Source organism: Oxyura jamaicensis, chromosome 12 (genome assembly GCF_011077185.1).
Source record: "Oxyura jamaicensis isolate SHBP4307 breed ruddy duck chromosome 12, BPBGC_Ojam_1.0, whole genome shotgun sequence".
Classification (NCBI taxonomy): Eukaryota; Metazoa; Chordata; class Aves; order Anseriformes; family Anatidae; genus Oxyura; species Oxyura jamaicensis.
The window spans coordinates 2975585-2994694 of record NC_048904.1 but is presented as its reverse complement, the minus strand read 5'-3'; the positions used below and the strand labels follow the sequence as shown (position 1 = coordinate 2994694).

General features: G+C 51.2%; 1 protein-coding gene and 1 long non-coding RNA gene across 2 annotated transcripts in view; one reads left to right on the top strand and one right to left on the bottom strand.

Moving 5' to 3' along the window:
* WNT7A (Wnt family member 7A) overlaps window positions 1-2107 on the bottom strand; it is a 34804-nt gene extending 32697 nt beyond the window's left edge. The window contains exons 1-2 of the mRNA XM_035337616.1: window positions 1182-2107; window positions 56-282 (exon numbers count right to left, since the gene is read on the bottom strand). Of these exons, the coding sequence (XP_035193507.1) occupies window positions 56-282; window positions 1182-1252 (298 nt within the window). The 5' untranslated portion in view covers window positions 1253-2107. The remainder of the gene's footprint in view (window positions 1-55; window positions 283-1181) is intronic.
* Window positions 2108-4716: 2609 nt separating this feature from the next.
* LOC118173317 lies at window positions 4717-6217 on the top strand. Its single transcript, XR_004754123.1, has 2 exons — window positions 4717-5463; window positions 6072-6217. It is a non-coding gene; the product is annotated as an uncharacterized LOC118173317 (long non-coding RNA).
* Window positions 6218-19110: the final 12893 nt, after the last annotated feature.

Here is a 19110-nt window from a genome sequence, read left to right as displayed (position 1 = left end):
CCTTTTCAGTGTCATGCGGGTGGGACCGGCAGTAGCTAGCAGAGAGGCAACGTACCCACTTTCAGCTCCTTCCCGAAGACGGTCCTCTCTCCCAGGGCTGAGCAGTTCCAGCGCCCGTTGCGAAACTGGAACTGGCACTCGTTGATGCCCATCTGGGACCCTTCCCCGATGACGATAATCGCGTCGGGCCTGCTCTGGCAGATTGCCCGCTGCCGGGGGGCAAGCCCCGGGATCTTGTTACAGATGATGCTGGCTCCCAGGGCCACCACCGAGGAAAATCCCCTGCAACGACAAGAGACCAAAGGTGGCCGGGGGGAGGCTCGGCACGGAGGCAAATGCGGCAACACCCGGTGGGGCCTGCTCCGGCAGGTGCCCCCGGCAAGCAGCCGCCTTTTCCCCCTGCCTCTTCCCTCTCCGTCTCTCCCTCCGCAGCCCGAGCAGAGATAAGGAGCACGTGGGCTCCTGCCAAAACGGGACCCAACTTCCTCATTCGTCAATGAAAGCGCAGGCAGCAGCGGTGCGTGCCCGGGCACAGGCAGCAGGCAGGGGGGGCTTCGCCTCCCGTCCAGCAGACAGAGCGAGGGCGAGAGCCCGAGCCCCCTGCCCCCGGCCGCGCCGCTTCCCCCGCAGCCGAGCGCACCTGACCCGGCCCGGAGATGCTGCGAGACCGGAGGGGGACCGGAGGGGACCCGCTGTGTCCCCTCGGTGGCCCAGGGGCATCGGGGGGGCGTGGGGGGGGCGCGGAGGTCGCCAGCGGCAGGTGGCTGCGGGAGCCGGCTGGGACAGGGGCGGCCGCGGTACCTCAAGCCGGGCACGGAGAAGGGGCTGCGGACAGTCCCGGGTGTCCCCCCCCCCCAATTACCGGGTGTCCCCCAAAGCCCGGGTGTCCTCATGCCCCCAGGTGTCCCTCCCGACGGGGCCGCGCATCGCTGGGGCCGCCGCCTTGCCCCGTGGAGGCTGCGCCCCCAAGGGTCGGTAAGGCGCGGGGGCTCTACCTGTCTCAAAAAATAATCGTGATCACCAGCATCGGGTGGTGTTTTTTTTTTTTTTTTTTGAGACTTCCCGAGTTAAATAGTAACACGTCTGGGCAGGTTGGGCTGAGAGCGAGAGAGAGCGCAATTGTTATAAAAGGAGAAAAAAAAAAAAAAAAAAAAAAAAAAAAAAAAAAAAAAGTTACTTACCCGATCTTGATATACACAATCCCCAGGCTCAGGAAGATGTGGAAAATCCAGCGCCTTGTTTTCCTGTTCATATTCCCAGCTTGCCGTGGCTCAGCCCAACATGCGAAATGATGCCCGGGGTGCGCTCCGGGTGCCGCCGGGTCAAGACAGCGTGGCCGAGCGGGGCAGCCCCTGCCGCAGCCCCCGCCGCAGCCCCCGCCGCCCGCCGCCGCCGCTGCGCGCTGGGGACCCCCCGGGGGCGCTCACCATGGCCCTCGGCCGGGGCTCTCCGCACCGCCCGTCCGCCGGCTCTGCCCCTCTCGCCTGCTCTTTTTCCCTCTAGCCCGGATTTGTATGCCTGTCACACGTAGCGCTTTATTGCCGGCGATGTACTGGGGCTGCGGGATCCTCCCGAGCGCCGGAGGCTCCGGGCGCTCCCCCCAGGTTCAATGTTAACTATCTCCCTCTCTCGCTCTCCTTTTTTTTTTTTTTTTTTTTTTTTTTTTTTCCCTCCCTTTCTCTCTTCTTCAGCTACTTGGGCGTGTTCTCCAAAGGAGGGAGTTGTCCAGCCGGGGGGGAAGAAAGGCGGGGGAGGTGGGAAGCAGGGTAACAAGAAATGGCAAACGGATCACCTGCCGGCGAGGAGGCTCACAGCGATCCCCCCCGGGCGGAGAGCTCGGCTCCTCCTGCGGGCACGGCCCGGGGGCAGGCGGCGGGGACCCCGCGGGGTGGCGGCGGGGGGCGCCCCCGGGGCTGCACCGACGGGGCGCCCGGCTGGCCCCGGGGTGCCGGGCGGCATGGGGCCGCCGTGCCGGGACCGGGACCGGCACCAGGACCGGCACCGGGGCCGGGACCAGCACCGATGCTGCGCGCCGGCCGGCACCGGGAGGGGACCGAAGTTGAACGGCGCGGTTGTCGCCTGCTCCGGGGGCTGCTCAGCACCTGGGGCCGGTTTTATGCGTTCGCTCCGGCCCCGACGCTCCTCCCCTGGCTCTGCCTCCCCGCATGCAACGTGCCGCTTCTCTCCCGGGCTTTGCCCAGCCGAGAGCAGCCGGCGGTGCGGGGCGAGCACCCGGCACCCGCAGCATCCCCGGCGGCGTCGGGGGCACGGAAAATCCCCCGCGTCGCCTGCGCGCCCCTGGAGCGCCTTTCCCACTGATTTTGCCATCGGTTCTGCAGCGGCCAGGGATGGGGCCGTGGAGCCCCGAAGGGCGGAGCGGGGAACGGGCCGGGACCAGGTGGCTGCGGGACGCGGCCGGCTCCGGCCCCACGGGATGCACGGGCGGGAGGGGAGGGGGGCGGGGGCGACCGAGAGGAGTATCCCCGCTCCGCGTTGCGGGAATTTGCGCGGATACGATGACTATTTTATTATCCACTTGAAATATTTCAAACAGGGAGGTTACCTAAATGATAACAGGGGTGTGGTGCTGGAATTGTTCTGCTGATAGTGTTTTGCTGAAAACAAAACAAAAAGAAAACAATAAAACGTGCCCGGGATCCGCGCCGGAGAGCCGTTCTGAAGCCCCCCGGGCCGAGCGGCGGCCCCGGTGCGCCCCAAACCGGGGGGATGAAGCGATAGCGGCCGCCGGGATGCGCAGAGGGTCAGGGGGATCCCGGCGACCCTGTCGCTGGTAAGAATAGGGGTAGGGAGAGGGGTCTCCCCTACCTCCTCCTCCTCGTTCCCCTGTGCCCCTCTCTCCCCGTCTCCCCGTGCCTCCCGCAACACAGGCTGGCTTCCCGTCACCTTTACGCCCCGCAGCCCCTGTCCTGGGGAGGGGGCGGCCGGCCCGGGACCGCCTGCGGAAAGCGGAACGCGGTGGGGCGGGGGTGAGGGGGGGGCTGGAGGCAGAGCCCACCCGGGGGCGGCGGAGGGCGCCCGGCCGCGGGCAGGTGGGGCCAGGAGCCCGGCGACACCCGCACAGACTTTGTCGCGGCGACACCTGGCGGGCACGGCGCGGAGCGGCAGCCGCGGCCCCGCCACCTGCGGGCAGCCTCCGGGGCTCCGCGGCCGCCTCCGGGGCTCCGCGGCCTCCCTGGCCCCGCAGCCTCCGGGCAGCGAGGGGCGGCCCCGGGCGCACAGGTTGCTGCCGGTTTCAGGCAGCCGCGGGGATGTCTGAATGGGAAATAAATCCCAGGCTTAGGGCACGGCCTCGTGGGGTGGGGGGGAACCCCCCCGAAAAGGAGGTAAGAGGGAGGCAGAGAGGCGTTATTCCAAGTTGCATCTATCTATCTATCATCTCCTTAGATCAGCGAGGAACACGCTGTGTTGAGACCAAAAGTGAGCCCAGCCCTGAGATCGTGCTGGGACAGGCATCCGGCACTGTGCACCGGCACAGGCATCGCGGCAGCTGTGCATGTGGGGAAGCAGTGGAGCAGGTGGGTCATAACCAGAGACTGTCATGGCACGGTGTGCTCTGCACCCAGTGCACCCCGGCAGCAAATACCCACTGAGATGTCCGTCAGGCGCTTTGAGGTATACAGACCAGCAGTTCGGGCACAGAGGGATCATCCAGCACGAGGCAGCAATATAGCACACATTTGTTCTCAGTTCTGTAAGGGAACATTGATGTGCTCTGTGCACTGTCCCCCTTGCACATCAAGCTGATGTTTTCCAGGTGGCTTTATCACTGCCGTCGGTCACAAAAGCACATATTTTGCCCGTGCAGATGTGTGAATGAAGGTCTGCATTTTTTGCTCGGTACAATGACGCCCTCATCCACCACTCGGGCTCCTAACTGTTAGGGCAAAATGCTGCAAGTGGGCCACGGAGCTGCTACTGAAGAGGCATCAGTGGCAGATGGGGGGGGGGGGGGGGTAGGCACAGGAGCTGCATTTTCTGTTGCTTTTAGCGCAATTGATCACATTGGTTCCATTGTCCTTGAGCAGAAATGGGCACAAACAGGCTCAGGAGTCCCCTTCTGAAACAAAACCTGCTCTCCAAAGAACAAATCCACTCCCCAAATTAACCTCTGAACTCCAAAAATACCAGGATATCATTTTAAATGTGCCTCGGAATTTCAGCCCACGTTCCCTGCTATGGTGATCTGTGAGCTCTCTAGGCTGCAGTTTTGCTTTTTCTGTATTTCTGGTGCTGCAGCTCTGGTCATTTTGTCTGACCCGACTTCAACAAGTTGGCTGTTTAACACAGCATAGGGTAGGTCAGGACTAAGTAAATTGTTATCTTAAGGTTCAGTAAGAGCAGAAAACGGCAAAGCCTCCTCAAAATATGAAGATAAATAATTTACTGAACTAATCAATGACTTTCTCTTACTCTGTTTGTTCCTAAAAAAAATGTGACCTAGATACGTGTGAGCGTGTGTGTGCGTGTGCACATGCGCATGTGCAGCACACAAAATAACATTCCAGGGCAGATTGCAGGTAGGTAGTTCGTCTTGTTTGGCAAAGTTTCTAAAACATCTTGATTACTATTTAAAATGTTTGTAGACCTTAAATGGTCCTTGCAACCATGTGGTCTTTATGGTGGTCCATGGTAACTAATATTTACCTACCACCTGTTTTACAGTCCATACGTACCCAGCTTTCTTTTTTGTCCTTCTATTTACTACTTTTTAATTTCTGCACAATAAAATCAGAGGGGGACATTACAATAGATCATTCTATTTCTCTTAACAGCATAGCAATGAGTTACAGGACGTTTGGTAAATTAACAAAACAATTAGAAAGTCATGACAGAAAAGTAGGAATCAGGAAACTGCCTTTGGAAATTAAAAAGAACTTGGAGCCATGGTCTTCAAGGGGTTGAAAAGAAATCCCAACAGCCCTGACTTACAGGAAGCTGTCCACAGGTGAAAATCCAGCTCTTAACAGTAACCCACCAGCACTGTCTGGGACTGAACCTGGACAGTTGGAACCAGCCTGCTCCTTTCATAACGTAAGGAAGCAATAGCCAGCATTTCTGTTAGCTGTGAGGATCCCCTGGGATTTGTCATTTGGTGCTCTGACAAATGGGTAGAAGTCAGAAGGTTTTCCCTGTTTTTTTAAGCCAACATAACAAGGGCTGTGTGGTGCTCTTGTAGGGATTTAGAAACAAACTTTCTTACAGTGCCAGATGTTCTCCTTTTGATAATGCAGTCCTTTTATCCAGCACTTAAAAGGACTCTGCGGTCTCAAAACCTAGACAGTTGTTGCAAGTCCACAAAGCCAGCGAAGCTGCCAACACCGTCAGATGGTGGCGAACCCGTTCCAAATGCATTTGACTCTCCAAGGGAGGGAGCTGAATGCAGCTGGGAGGCTCAGCCCCACCACCCCAGGGATCCTCCCGGTGCAGCAGCCTCCGGAGCAGGTATGGGGCAGCCCAGCGGGCACGGGGCAGCCTGGGGAGCCAGGGGCAGCCTGGGGGGCTAGGGGCAGCTTGCAGAGACTCAGGGAGGTGAGAGCCAGGCGGGGGGCTCTGCAGGCCTGAAATCACCATGTCCTGAATGCACACAGGGCAGAGACCAGCCAGCCCGGCCAAGCAGACACCGTACTGCACCCACCCAGAAGAGGGGAAACTGGGAGAGTATTTTGTCCCAGGCTGTGCAGAAGTAGGGCTGGTGTGCAGCAGTTTCTGTCTCACAGCCTGCCCTGAGTGATGGGGCCTGCCTGCCTCTCATGAGATGCTCGCTGCTATGAGGAAACATACCCTGAAGGAGAGCGAATAGTTTTATTCTAGATATGATCTGTTCGCTCTCACCTTTTACTACCCAATTCTTTATTTAGCGGCAGCAACTTTCTTCTGAACAAAGGCCAGGCCCAAGCTACACCCTTGAACCATCCATCACTTGTTGCCACAATGGTGATTCTATTGTTAATTGTTTGTCAGGGTTGCTTTTTGGGGTTAGGCAGTGCAATGATTTAGTAGGCTAGCTAATCAGCTCTGAAAATATATTCTCAAAATAAATTATATTTTAGAAAGAACAAGAAGCTCCAAAAGCCTGCAGGTCTCAATGCAATCCTTCTGGACTTTTGGACTCCGCTGACGAGGCCAGAACTGGACCCTGTGGTTTCCTCCAGCTGAATGGAGTCACGGCTGCTCCCGCTCCCGGCACCGAGCGAGGTGAGTGAAGCTGCGGGGGGAAGTTTGCACAGTGCCTGTCTGCTCGGTGTGTGGCTCTGGTCAAGGTTATTAATGTCTCATTTTTCATAAACATAAAGAAACACAAGAAAAATATCCATGTAAAACAAAAAAAAAAGAAAGCTTGTTTGTCTTTTTTTTTTTTTTCTTTAAGATGGCCTCTGATAACATGAATTCACAAGGGAGAATGTGGTTAAAAGCCCATTTTGTAACTAGATCCTAGATGCACATACCATCAATACTCCAACTCTGGCTCCCTTTTATCAGGCTAATCATAGCTGCTCAGTTTTGTTGTCAAAACATCTCCTGTAAAAGTCAGACTAGAGAGTCCTTTCAGTAGCAGAAATGTGAGCCTAATATACCAACACTCCCTGTAGTATGAAGCTCCTAACTCCTGAAAGGGTGCTTAAAAATACACAATAAATATAAATAACATTCACAAAGCCAGTTTATTTCCCGGGTCCTTCCTCGCCTGCTCCCCAGTATATCAGATCATTGGCAGCCACGGTGACTTCTCGGTTTACAGTTGCATTCGCGGGCCTGCCGGACGAGCACTAAATAGCCTGCTGCAGAGTTTTGCTCCGAGAGCAGCCGCTGACGTAGGAGCTGCGGCAGGTCAGGGCGCAGGAAGGGCGAGAGCCGCCCTCGCTGCCGGGCCGGGTTTCCAGGATGGGTCTCGGCTGGCTGTGAGCGCTCGTGGCAACGACGGGGCCACACGTGCCCTGCGATCGGGCGCCCGTGGTGGGCTTGGTGCTGCAAAGCCGGGTCTGGCGAGCTCAGGGCAGGGCGCTGGGGAAGCTGGAGGCGGGTTGGAGCCTGTGAGAGGGAAACCCCAATCCCCAGACCCATGCATGGGCAGGAGGCTGCAGGTGGAACAAGGCTAGGGGTGACCTCAGGGGTTAACGTGAGCCAGCAGGCAGAAGTGGTTTGGGCAGGCAGGTGTACCTGGGAGCTAATTACCCACAGCTTCCACAGATAGTAACTGACCGGCTCAGAGCTTTATAGGAGCTGGAGGTGGTTGGAGCTGGTTTGTTAGAAACTGCTGGAAGTTTTGAGGAGTAAGGAAACATTGCTGTGTTTATGTTTCTATGATTTAAGAGTCTACCTACCAGCTTGGAAGATGCACTTTTTTATGGTGACTTAGTGTAGAGCTGTGTCTGTGTGCAGGCAGGCACTCATCGCTGTAGTCTCTGTGGTGTCTGCTGGTTTTTAGAGCTGGATGTGGCTAAAGGAGCTCTTAAAATAAGGTCTGTAAGCCCAGGTTTTCTCAGAGCTTAGGTTTGCTTGAACTCTTGAATCCAAGTATGCAGAAAAGAATACTTTACGTTAAAGGCAAAGTAATGACTTGGTGAAGCTGCTCTAAGCTTGAACTGCTGACTTGCACCTAGCTATGTTTGGGGAGAAAGTTGTCTTCAAGTTTTGGGCCTTAGTCAAGGATACTTCCCCAGGTAAAGATGTGATCCTCACCTTGTGGAGTGTTTAATAAAAAATAAATAAAGTAGAATTCAGGGGCTGTTCATCCACTGTTTTGAAACGTTCTCAAAGTTGTTCTTTTGTTTGTCTGCTTTCCCCCTGCGCTGTCTCAAGGACTGGGTAACTCTGTTTCTGCACCTTGAGGGGTTTCTTCTGCACACCTCAGGCCTGGTGGGGGCTGTGTCCCAAAGCAGTCTTCAGGCCGCACGCGGCCACGGGCTGCGGCTCCCTGGGACCATCTTGATGGTTTGGAGTTTGGACCCTGCAGTTGCTGCACATACCAGAGAAGGAGCTAATGATTAATGCCCATGAAGTAAGCTGCTCTCTCAAACAGTAATCCTTAATGACAGTAGCAGGCTTGGAGAAGTAGACATATCCTGTAGTTGCTTTGAGTTAAGTGCGTGAATCCCCCTGGTCTGAATGCCCTGTGGTCAAGTGATGTGGAAGTGCCGCTGGGTGCCAGTTGCACCACCACATGGGCACCTCCAGTTCTACAACAGCTCATTTCTTCTCTTTTGATCTCTTGTCCTCTGACAGGTATAAACACGGCTACTTGTTTAGCGGGATGCTACTCATTCAGGCATTTTTGTTGTTACTTTTTTCTTTCCTGCATAGTTTCTCTAGGAGATTTTCCTGATTCTACCCTCATATCAAATGTAGTGGGGCATAAATTGTACTTGAAAAAAATTACTCCCTGTTTGTCAGAATTTGCGCTTAGGCAAATACTGTTTTTGTCTTTTTTTTTTTAAGGAAAAAATTACATTTCCTTTATATATTTATTAATGGACACAGAAGTGAAATGATGAACTGGCAGAGCAGATTATCCCTTGCCAAAGGAAGGTCTTAAGCACCGTAGATCTGATCTAGCATATGTGACAGTCCTCCAGAGAGCTACAGATGATGCCAAGGAAGAGGAGAACTTGACAGCTTTGGAAATACCAAGTCTACAGAGGTGGAGTAGCAATAGCGCACACGGAGGGATAAGAGATGTGTTGTAAAACTGGATGTCAAACACGCATCTTGGTTAGCCATGGCCAGCCAGTGCTGAATATGTGGGTCCTGCTGGTATATATTCAGGTAACAAAACCTGCTGGATGCTAGTGATTTGCCACAGAATATGCTGAGCTCTGACAACCGTTCACAGTGCTGGGGCAATGAGCTGAGAAGATGGGCAAGATGGAGCTGTACCTGATGCCAGTCACTGCAAAAGTAAGGCAGGCTTTTTGTTGGACAGAGTGCCTGTGTGCACGGTGATGTGCAAAGCAAATAGCTTGTGCGGCTGGGTGGAGAACAGCAGCGTGGACAACAAGGGTGTTGTCTATTCCCTGAATGTGCACAGGGCGGAGTCACAAAAATTGTGTATGGGAAGGGGTAACAAATAGCATGAGGAAATCATGTGGAGATCAGGGGAAGCAAACTCATGTTCATAGCAGGAAGGAGAGAAAGGGTGGGGAAAATGGAATGATGGGGAGGAAGGCACAGAAAGACACAGGTCTACTTTTTGTTCTGATGAAGGCTGACCTTGGATGCATCTGTAAATTTGACAATCAGCAGAAGAAATCTTGAAGTTATCACTGCTAGCAATGAGTCTAATATTACTAAAATTATAGCTTTAATTAAAATAATAGAACTGAAAACCTGTCTCCTCCAAAAGGAAGTTCCCTTTCCCCCCTATTCAAAGGTTTGAAATGCCTTTTTACAAGGCTGATGTCAAGATGTCACTAGAAATCTGGGAGGGCATGGTGATATCATGGTGTGAGAGACAGTTATGGGCAAGGCACATAAACTTTATGAAATATATTGTAACTCTTCTCCCTTCCGTTTTAGCCATTGCCTAAACTGTAACCATAAAACTGTTCTTAAAATAGCACTGCAGGTTTTAAAAAAAAAAAAAAAAAAAAAAGGAAAAGTACTGAACTAGATTTATTTATTTATTTTCAGCCAGCTTGTTCAAACAGCCTTTGTTATCAGGAGAACTTCAGGGGGATTCTGTGGATCCTAAGAAAGGGAATTGTACTGTGGCTATTGGGGCTCTTACTAATAATTTATCTTCTTGCAAAGTCAGGAACTTCTTCCTATCTACCTTTGCACAGAAATCTATGGCAAGCTGCAAGGCAAAATAGGTTTGCATTCAATATTTACTCTAAATTATGTAAACAAAATTAATTGATCGGTCAGGCCTCACCTGGAGTACTGTGTCCAGTTCTGGGCTCCCCGGTACGAAAAAGACAGGGATCTACTGGAAAGAGTGCAGCGGAGGGCCACAAAGATGATACAGGGCCTGGAGCATCTTTCCTATGAGGACAGGCTGAGAGACCTGGGTCTGTTCAGCCTGGAGAAGAGGAGACTGAGGGGAGATCTTATCAATGTCTATAAATATCTGAGGGGTGGGAGACAGAAGGATGTAGCTAACCTCTTCTCAGTGGCTTGTGGGGATAGGACAAGGGGCAATGGCTGCAAAATAGAACACAGGAAGTTCCGCACCGACATGCGAAAGAACTTCTTCACGGAGCACTGGAACAGGCTGCCTAGAGAGGTTGTGGAGTCTCCTTCTCTGGAGATATTCAAGGCCTGTCTGGATGCCTACCTGGGCAGCTTGCTCTGAGGATCCTGCTTTGGCAGGGGGGCTGGACCCGATGATCTTTCAAGGTCCCTTCCAACCCCTACAGTTCTGTGATTCTGCCTAAAAGTATGTTCATGGAAGATGCTTGTATAGGCTAGGTCGTGCTCTGGAAATGTTGCTTGCACAGACGCTTCAAGTACATCTGTGGGGCAGAGGCCTGCTAATGCCTTCACAACTCGGTCTTCCAGTTGTTCCCAAGCAGTAACTGGAGTAAATAAATTAAAGGTATAAAATATGTAGTTGTAAGCTGTAGAGTGTCTAATGATAGCAAAGACAACTGATTAAGTCTTTATGTGTTTGATACAGTTGAGAAGATGTAACACAGATGAATCAGTGCTAGGCCATGAGACTTAGGGACTGATTGGAACTCTCTGACTGGGTTTTGGTGGCTTTCAGCCAAGCTTGCTGCCTTAAGCCAGGTGAGCAGCCATGGCACAGTAAGCTAATGCCTCTTTGTGCACTTAGAGGGTCATGTAGCCATGCTGCCATGTATTCCTGTGCTGCCACACAGATGTCGCTGTCCGAGACCAGAGGCAGAGGTGGGGTTGTCTCTCTAACAGCCAGGTGAGGACACTCATCAGCTTGAATTAGTAGTTCTAGTGTTAATCTGCCAAAATTGTTAACTTTTTTGATAAGCTTCATGTGCTTATCCGATGCCTCCATATAGTCACAGAGGATAACCGAATACTTGGTGTCTGCTCTCTGAGCTGGAAATGACTTTCAGACGTAACCTTAACTTGTGGATCAGGCTAAAATAGCTTTCCACCTGTGTTCTCGTTGGTCTGGTTTGTGTGTGCTCTTGTCAGTGAGGGTGTTTTCTGTGCTGCTCCTCAAGTGAAGGCCTGGAAAGGGCACCAGCTTTCACTGATGTGTTCCTGGGAAGCATTCTGGGAAACATGGCCGGGGTGTGTAAGTGCATATCAACTCCACGGGCAGCTCAGCAGTGTACGCTCTTGCAAAATGACTTTCACATGGACCAGAGAGCAAGGGCCATTTGAAAAGTGTCAGCATTGTGCTTGACCTGAGCAGGGGTTGCAGACTGAAATGACCTCAGGAGGGTTTACGTGTTTGATAAAGGATATGTGATAGGATGAGACTGCAACACTTTGCAAGTCAGGGCTTCCTGATAGGTATAGACCTATCTATTCACCAGGATGGCATTCTGCAGTGTCATCTACAAATGCAGAACATGGATTTCATCCCAAAAAAACATTATCGAGTAGAAGATGAGTGTGGAAGATAAAGGAGTAAAAAAGGAACCATGTTGGTCAGTATGGTAGGCAGCTGCTGGCAAGTAGGACACTACAGCATTAAGAAGTGTAGGAGAAGAACAAGGTGCTTCTGTGAATATTCATAGGGAGTCCTAAGCAGAAATTCAGCACCCAGAAAGAAGGATGCTTCCTTGGAAATAACATGGTGAGGCATAAAGACCAATGTAGCAAACCATCCTTACAACAGCTTTTTATTTGAAAAGCAAAGTCAAGTGACCTATACTTGATGCAAAAGTGATTGATCACATGACGTGGGTGCAAAAGAATGAGGTGATGTCAAAATGCCAGTGAGGAGACCAAATCTGCTGTGGAACACTAGACTGGGGTGAGCAAAGCAACAGCGAAGCTGGCAGTCTAACCAGGGTATTACGTGGTGACAGTTCAGCCAAGTGGATAATTGTCACTTCTCAGGATCCTATGCAGAAAGCCTTCAAGAGAAATAAACCTCATGTGGAGGCTCAGTAAAGAGGGCATTAGGAGAGGGGCTGGAGGCTGTAATTTGTTGTGGGGTGTCATGTTGTCAGCAATGCGAGAAAGTGGGGATGGATGGCATGGCTAGGAGCCTCGTTTCAGCCAGGAAGAACCTGAATTACATGTAGATATAAATAGGAGATGACCTCTGAGAAGGATACTTCTTACTGTAATTAACTAATAATTCTTATTTAATAGAGGGGATGAGTCTGAAGTTGAGCAGTGAACCAGAAGTTAACTCTGTGGAGGCAGTCATTGACTTTGTGCATGGAGATGAGTTTTTTGGTGCATGGAGATGAGGTTTTCTTGGTGTGTGTGTGGTGGTTGTTGTTGTTTTTTCCCTCCCCTGGAAATGGGATAGTAAGGTGAAAGAGACCAGGATCTGTTCAAGCCTGGTGAGAAAGACCCCTAAGCAAGTGTCCAGAATCCAGAAGAATGCAGAACAAGATCTCAAGAGCTTGATCAACAGTAAATGAAGAGGGATAAAGATGAAGTGTGTGAGTAAGAAGATGTGACATATTAGCCAGAGAAGTTTGGGTAAGATGTGAGGGGCAGGAACTTCTGAAGGAACATCAGGATACTATAAAAACAGCAGTGAGTTATCACAGAATAGTCTAGGTTGGAAGAGACCTCCACGATCACCGAGTCCAACCTCTGACCTAACGCTAACAAATCTTCCACTAAACCATATCCCTAAGCTCTACATCTAAACATCTTTTAAAGACCTCCAGGGATGGTGACTCAACCACTTCCCTGGGCAGCCTATTCCAGTGACTAACAACCCGTTCAGTAAAGAAGTTCTTCCTAATATCCAACCTGAACTTCCCCTGGTGCAACTTTAGCCCATTCCCCCTCGTCCTGTCACCAGGCACGTGGGAGAACAGACCAACCCCCACCTCGCTACAGCCTCCTTTCAGGTACCTGTGGAGTGCGATAAGGACACCCCTGAGCCTCCTTTTCTCCAGGCTGAACAGTCCCAGCTCCCTCAGCCGCTCCTCGTAAGACTTGTTCTCCAGACCCTTCACCAGCTTCGTAGCCCTTCTCTGGACTCGAGCTATGATGGAGTGTCCTGAAGGACTAGAAGAAAACCAAGGATTTTGGGGTGCATTTTAAGGAAAGGATGTGCTAAAGGATATTAGTGAGGAGGAAATTTAAATAATATAATGTTAAATGAAAATGGTTAAGGTTAATTAAAATAGAAAGGGTGAAGGAAAGTGAGAGTGCTCTGTTGGAAGGGAGGACAGACCAGTGCTCTACCTCAGAGACAAGGAAAATCCGTCACTCATAGTTCCTGGGAGAACAGGGGAGCCAGGAAAAGCAAGTGGTTGAGAAGGCAGAATTTGCATCAGTGAGAGTGGCAAATATACTTCTTCAGACTCAGCTGGATCTTACAGCTGCTTAGTTGGGAAGGGGACAATAAGGAGAGGCAGAAAGAATGAATTTGTTGTGAATTTTTTGTGCTTTGGGGGGAAAGGGAGAAAAAAAAATGAAATGAGTAGTCAGGCCATACTCTGGGTAGATAGTCTAGACTGGACTGAATGAAGCTTGAAGGAAAATCAGCAATTTCCAAATGGAGAAAAGGACAGGGAGGAGAGGTCTGAAAACAGAAGAGGAAAGAAAAACTAATTGAATTGTCTGGATGAGCAGTGATCAGAGGGGGAATCTGCAGAGTGGAGAGGTGAGGAAGAGCAGTGCTAGGTGAAAAACAGCAGATTAACCATTTCAGAGTGACTGAAAGAGTCAAATGAGGCCCAAGCAGGCAGAATTGGCAGTATTGGAAACTGGTTGGGTCATCGAGTCGGAACCTGACACCACCAAGAGTGGATGTGGGCACTGGGGACACGGAGAAAGCTTTAGCATGAGCATGGAGGATGAGAAGAGGCTGGGCACAGAGTAGAAGAGGCAAATAAGGAGAGAGAGAAGGGGTTTGGAAGCAGTGGGGAGAGGAGGGACCCCCAAAAACGTGTTCCTGATCCAGGGAGCTCAGAAAAAGGAAGATGCTCAGGAGAGGAAGGGAGCACAGGTGAGGTCCTGAGAGCTGTGGGTGGCTGGGGTGAGCCCAGAAACTGCCAGGAGGGGAAAGAAATGCGGTGGAGGCAAGGGGTGGATATAGCTGGGTGGGAAGGACGCGACACCAGGAGGACAGGGACTCGATCCAGGGTTGTCAAAGGAAGGGATGAGGGGCATGGTGGGAAGAGGATAGGCTTGGCACGGAAAATGGAAGAGCATAAGGAAGATAACGGGGCCAGATGCTGCTGTGAACAAAGGGTGAGGTCAGAGCAATGGCCGAGCGGCAGACAGACACACGTACAAAAACAGAAAACAAGAGGCAGCTCCTGCCTGCAGCTTCTAGGTACGGTGTTTGGCTGCCTGCAGTCAAAAGTGATTGATTACAGTTAGACGTGTGCTATTTCGGCCCTCTGACTTCAGATGCTGTAATCTAAGCCCACAACGTGCTTATCCTCGGTGTGGATAACGATTTGAGCATAGGGATGATTTTGGGGGAGACATGTCAGAGAGCTTGTCCCCAAACTGCGTTTGTAATCCTGCCACTCCTCTCATCAATCATCAGGCTAATATAAAACTGGCAGCGTGCTTCCTGTTAGAGTGTTGTGAATTTTCAAAGGCAAAGTGCACTATTGTTTAATAGCCAATTATTCACTGGCATTGATAAACAGGCTCTGCTTGTGATTACTGCAGCAATTACTCACGCTCCTAATTTAGACACGAGGAAAAATTAATTCAAGCTTCCAGTTGATCATTTATATCTTTGGCTTCTGTAATACACATCACAGAGTGCTGAAAACAACTCCACCATAAAGGAAACCGATCTGGTCAAATTGATAACATGTTTTACTCTGGTTCTGCCGCTGAGAGGCATGACCAAGGCCAAGCTGAAGGGCTGTGGCTAAAGAGGGTTTTTTTAGGCTTTGGGGGATATAAAAATATGAAAACCTTTCTGTTAAACCTTAAATTAAAAACAGAGGGGAGGGATGTTCCAGTGGTCAGGAGGGAACTCCACGTACAGCTAAACAAGCAAATAAACCAGTAGGATGTTTAAGTAATTTGACCTCACCTTCCCCCCAGACCACCCTTCAAGTGCTGACGGACCTATCTCCAAGCAACAGGCATCCGAGACCTTTGGGAGGGCTTGTGGGGAGAAGTGAAGGGATGCTGGCTGCCTAGTTGAGAAGGAAGTTGCGGCAGAAGTATATAAAGCTGCTAATAGTTTTAGTGATGGTGAATTCTAAGCATCATGTTTGCTCTTTCTTATAATCCAGGAGCAGTGAGATGGAAAGGCATCCATGTAAAGCTGGGACAAGGAAATGCCTTTATTTATTTTAGCATTATTACAGTTACTCCACAAATTGGCTTTCTGTTGCAAAGGGCACAACAACTTTGCGGTAACGGCAAGTTTGAGCCCTCAGTGTCTGAGAGAGAGAGGCAGCAGTGCCGGGAAGCACCTTCTCCAGGCTGTGTCCCCCTCGGCAGAGCACTTTTGCTTTCCAGGGCTGTCTCAAGCTTGCTGCTGGCAGGCAGTCAACTGGGCTGGGAGGAGAGCAGGAAGAGCGGTGCTTCGGCTCACCCCGCTGCAAGCGGGTTGTGTTCCTCGTCAGCATGGGCTGCCTGCGAGGAGAAGCCTCTCCTGAGCCCAGTGAGGAGCGAGCACAGACAGAGCAGCCTGGTGCCCTTCACGGACTCCCTGCCTTTTTGTCTTCAAATTTTGCTTTAGTTACCAAAGTGCCCAGGCGGGGAGTGGGGGCACAGCCAAGGCAAGGCTGGGGCAGCTCCTGGTACTGAAGCAGACAGAAGGGAGATACTGGTAGAAAAAGTGAACAGCAGCAAAGCTTTGTCTCCCCTAGGGCTCTGACCAACACTGAGGTAGCCAGCAGTATTTAACAAAGGTGTCAGAGTGCCAAGGTGGGAGCGAGCCCAAGGCTGGCCCGGTAACACAAATTTAACTATTGTTTCTAGTGGGAGAAAGAACAAGGGCTCTATGTTGTCCTCCTGCAGTGCGGCGGGTGCTTGACCAGCAGTGGACCAGTACTGGGACTGGGCACCTGGGCAGCGTTCCTGCCTGGTCCTGCTCCCACACCACAGCCCTGCAGTGACCATGTGCCTGGTGGGGTCGAGTCCTGCCTCCCGCTGTGCTGCTGCCTCTCTTTGGGATGCTTCTGAGCTCCTTGGAGCACTGCAGGTGCTGTTGGTGGGAGCTGCTTGCCACAAGCCCTGTGCCCGCACGTCGCTGTAACGTTGGTACAGCCGTGGGAAACGCACCCGATACGCGGGTGAGCGCTGCGGCCCTGTGGTGGGGGGCTCTGGTGCTTGCCCTGGGTGCAGGGCAATGGCAAGGCTCTGACGGCTACACTACAGCTGGGCTGAGCAGGGGCAAGAAAAGAAAACTATCGTTTAGAGCTCCTCTTATCTGAGACTATCATGCACAGTCAGGAACTGTGTAATCCAGTTGCCCTGCTTCGCCAAAAGCTAAGTACTTTCTAAAGTTTATTTCCTGCCTTTATAGCAACTGTCTGTCCCTTTATTTATTTGCACTGAAAGCTACTGGCATGCTAAAAATAATTTTGGGAGCAATTATTGTTGCAGATTGTATAACAATCACAGGCTGAAGCTGGAGTGGCTGGGAAGTGAAGGATGCATCTTGGGCCAATCTCTTCTTACAAACTTCCATAATTCTTATTTTTATGGTCTGTGCTAAAGCATTTTCTGTTCCTCACAGCTGAGAAGAGCTGACGGCTCGCATTGTTGTTACCTTGAAAGGGCAGTTATCACAGCTAGTCCACCCTCCAAGGTTTTTCCTCAGGATAATTATTGTTTCAGTGATTCATCTTGCAGACCCTGCCCTTCCTTATTCGCGCAAAATATCCTACTCCCTGCAATATTTCTGGGTCAGGCTCGTGCCACACATGTGACTTCCTCTTGGGCATGCAGACAAGAAGCGATGGATTTAAAGGTCAGCCTCTGCTGGGCTGGCCAGCCTCGGCGCGCCGTGTGTCACCCGCCGGACACCGCCAGGCCGGGGGACGCGCGCGGGCAGCAGGGCAGGGCCGCCCCGTGCCTGGCGGGGCAGGGGGACGCGGCCGCTGCTGTGCTGGAAAACCTCACTGCTCCTGTCTTTGGTGGAAAACATTATCACCAGCACATCCTGGCATGTAATTTGCCTCATTTGTTATCATCTAGCGTTGGCTTAATGCTTATGGTGCATTTCTGAGGTACTTGAAGAGGGTTGTGGTTTCTCAAGGAAACATAACTCATGGGGGGATAGGGGAGGGAAAATCCTGAAAGATTTTGGCACAAATTGAGTCAGTTCTTACTGAACATGAACAGCATAAACCTGTGCAGGCTTTGACATGAGTTCTGCGTGGCCCGGAGGCTGCGAGGAAGGGAATATGCCCAGCAGGCAGGATTACCACTTGCAAGGCCTGGGCTTGGCCACTCCTGCTGTTTGCTGGGTGAGCTCTGTTTTACACCGCGCTTGGGCGCAGACCACTTTGCTGGGTAGCGGGCAGGCATCGCTAACAGGGGCTGTCTGATCTCGGCTTCCTTCACAGGGCACAGAAGCGATGCCCGAGGGGATGGTGCCAGCAGGGCCACGCTGTGGCAGGGAGGGACGGAGTCTGCACAGCCATCGCCCTCCTGCGCACCCCGGCTGCTCTGAGCTGTGCCCCTGCCCATCTGCTTTTAACCAACCTCATCCCGTGAATCCTGAGGGGATTCCCTGCCACACGTGGCCTTCTTGTTTTAAGACTCCGTTTAATCCTCTCCTTGTAACTTTCCTTCTTTCTTTTTTTCTTCTGCATTAAAACTCTTTGCTTTTTTCTTTCATTTTCTTAATTAAGCAGTGCATTTTAACATCCCCACATCAATACGCTCTAGCAGTAAAATGCTTTTACCGTGCACCCTTCCTGTACAGGTGGAGTACAACAGCTGTCTCCAAACACGGGTGTACAGCTTTCGGTATCAAGAAGTGACAAGCAGCACACCCGGTGATGCCCACAAAGTGAAAACCTGCGCAAGTAGCAGCCAGAACCGATTGGTAACGCGCTCCCAGCGAGTCCAACTAGCTGTCCTACCACAACTGCCAGCCCATAAACCATGGGAGGTGTGACACCCCCACACACACAGTGTTGTGTGAGGTGCTGTGTCTAGTTCAGTGAGTACCTACTGCTGAGTTCGTGGGATCATGCAGAATAAATGGGACAGAGGTGGTTTCTTGTGACTGTTACTATTTTCAATCCCAAATTCTTTTGTACATGATGGTAGTCTTCCTGCCCTTCATTCTGCGGTATATTGTTACAAATGTTGTAACCTCTTAATCTTTTTTTCCAGAGGGGGGAAAAAAAGTGGAATACTAGTGATTTTTATCCTCACATTTCCTTTAAAAAAAAAAAAAAAAAAAAGTTAACATAAACAGTGACCAAAATGATTTGTTTTGAAAATTCCCCCACAAGCCTATGCTTACATTCACAGTTTCTCTGAATGTTTCAGAGCAATGGTTCAAAGAACTGAGGCTTTAGTGGCAGAACAGGCGCAGTCTGGTACTCCTTACCAATCTGGTACTCCTTACTTGACAGCAAAAGCTGTTAAACACTTTGAATCAGTTTCAGTGTATCAAAACTTTTTTTTTGGCACAAACAGTCCTGGAGCAGCACTTCAGAGAGCAGCTCCTGGGGCAGCAGTGCTGCTTTCAATGCCCAAACTCTCAAAGCTGGGTTGTACACTATTAAAACGAAACCACTCACCCTGTACAGGTACATCTCGTATTGATTTGTCTAGCCTTTTAAAAAAACATATTATTTGTTTACGACCACACAATGCAAATAGCCAGCAAGTGTTATGGCCAGTGAAGAACATAGAACTGCCGGGCAGGGGGCCAGGGGGTCCCCACCCCACCCAAGGCAGCGGGCAGCTCTGGCAGGTGGGACAGGGGTGTTGCTGAGCCTCATTATGCTCCCAGTGGAGCCCAAGTTTCTGCTTTTGTCTGTGGTCTCAACCAAATATGTTGAATATTTTGGTTTGAAT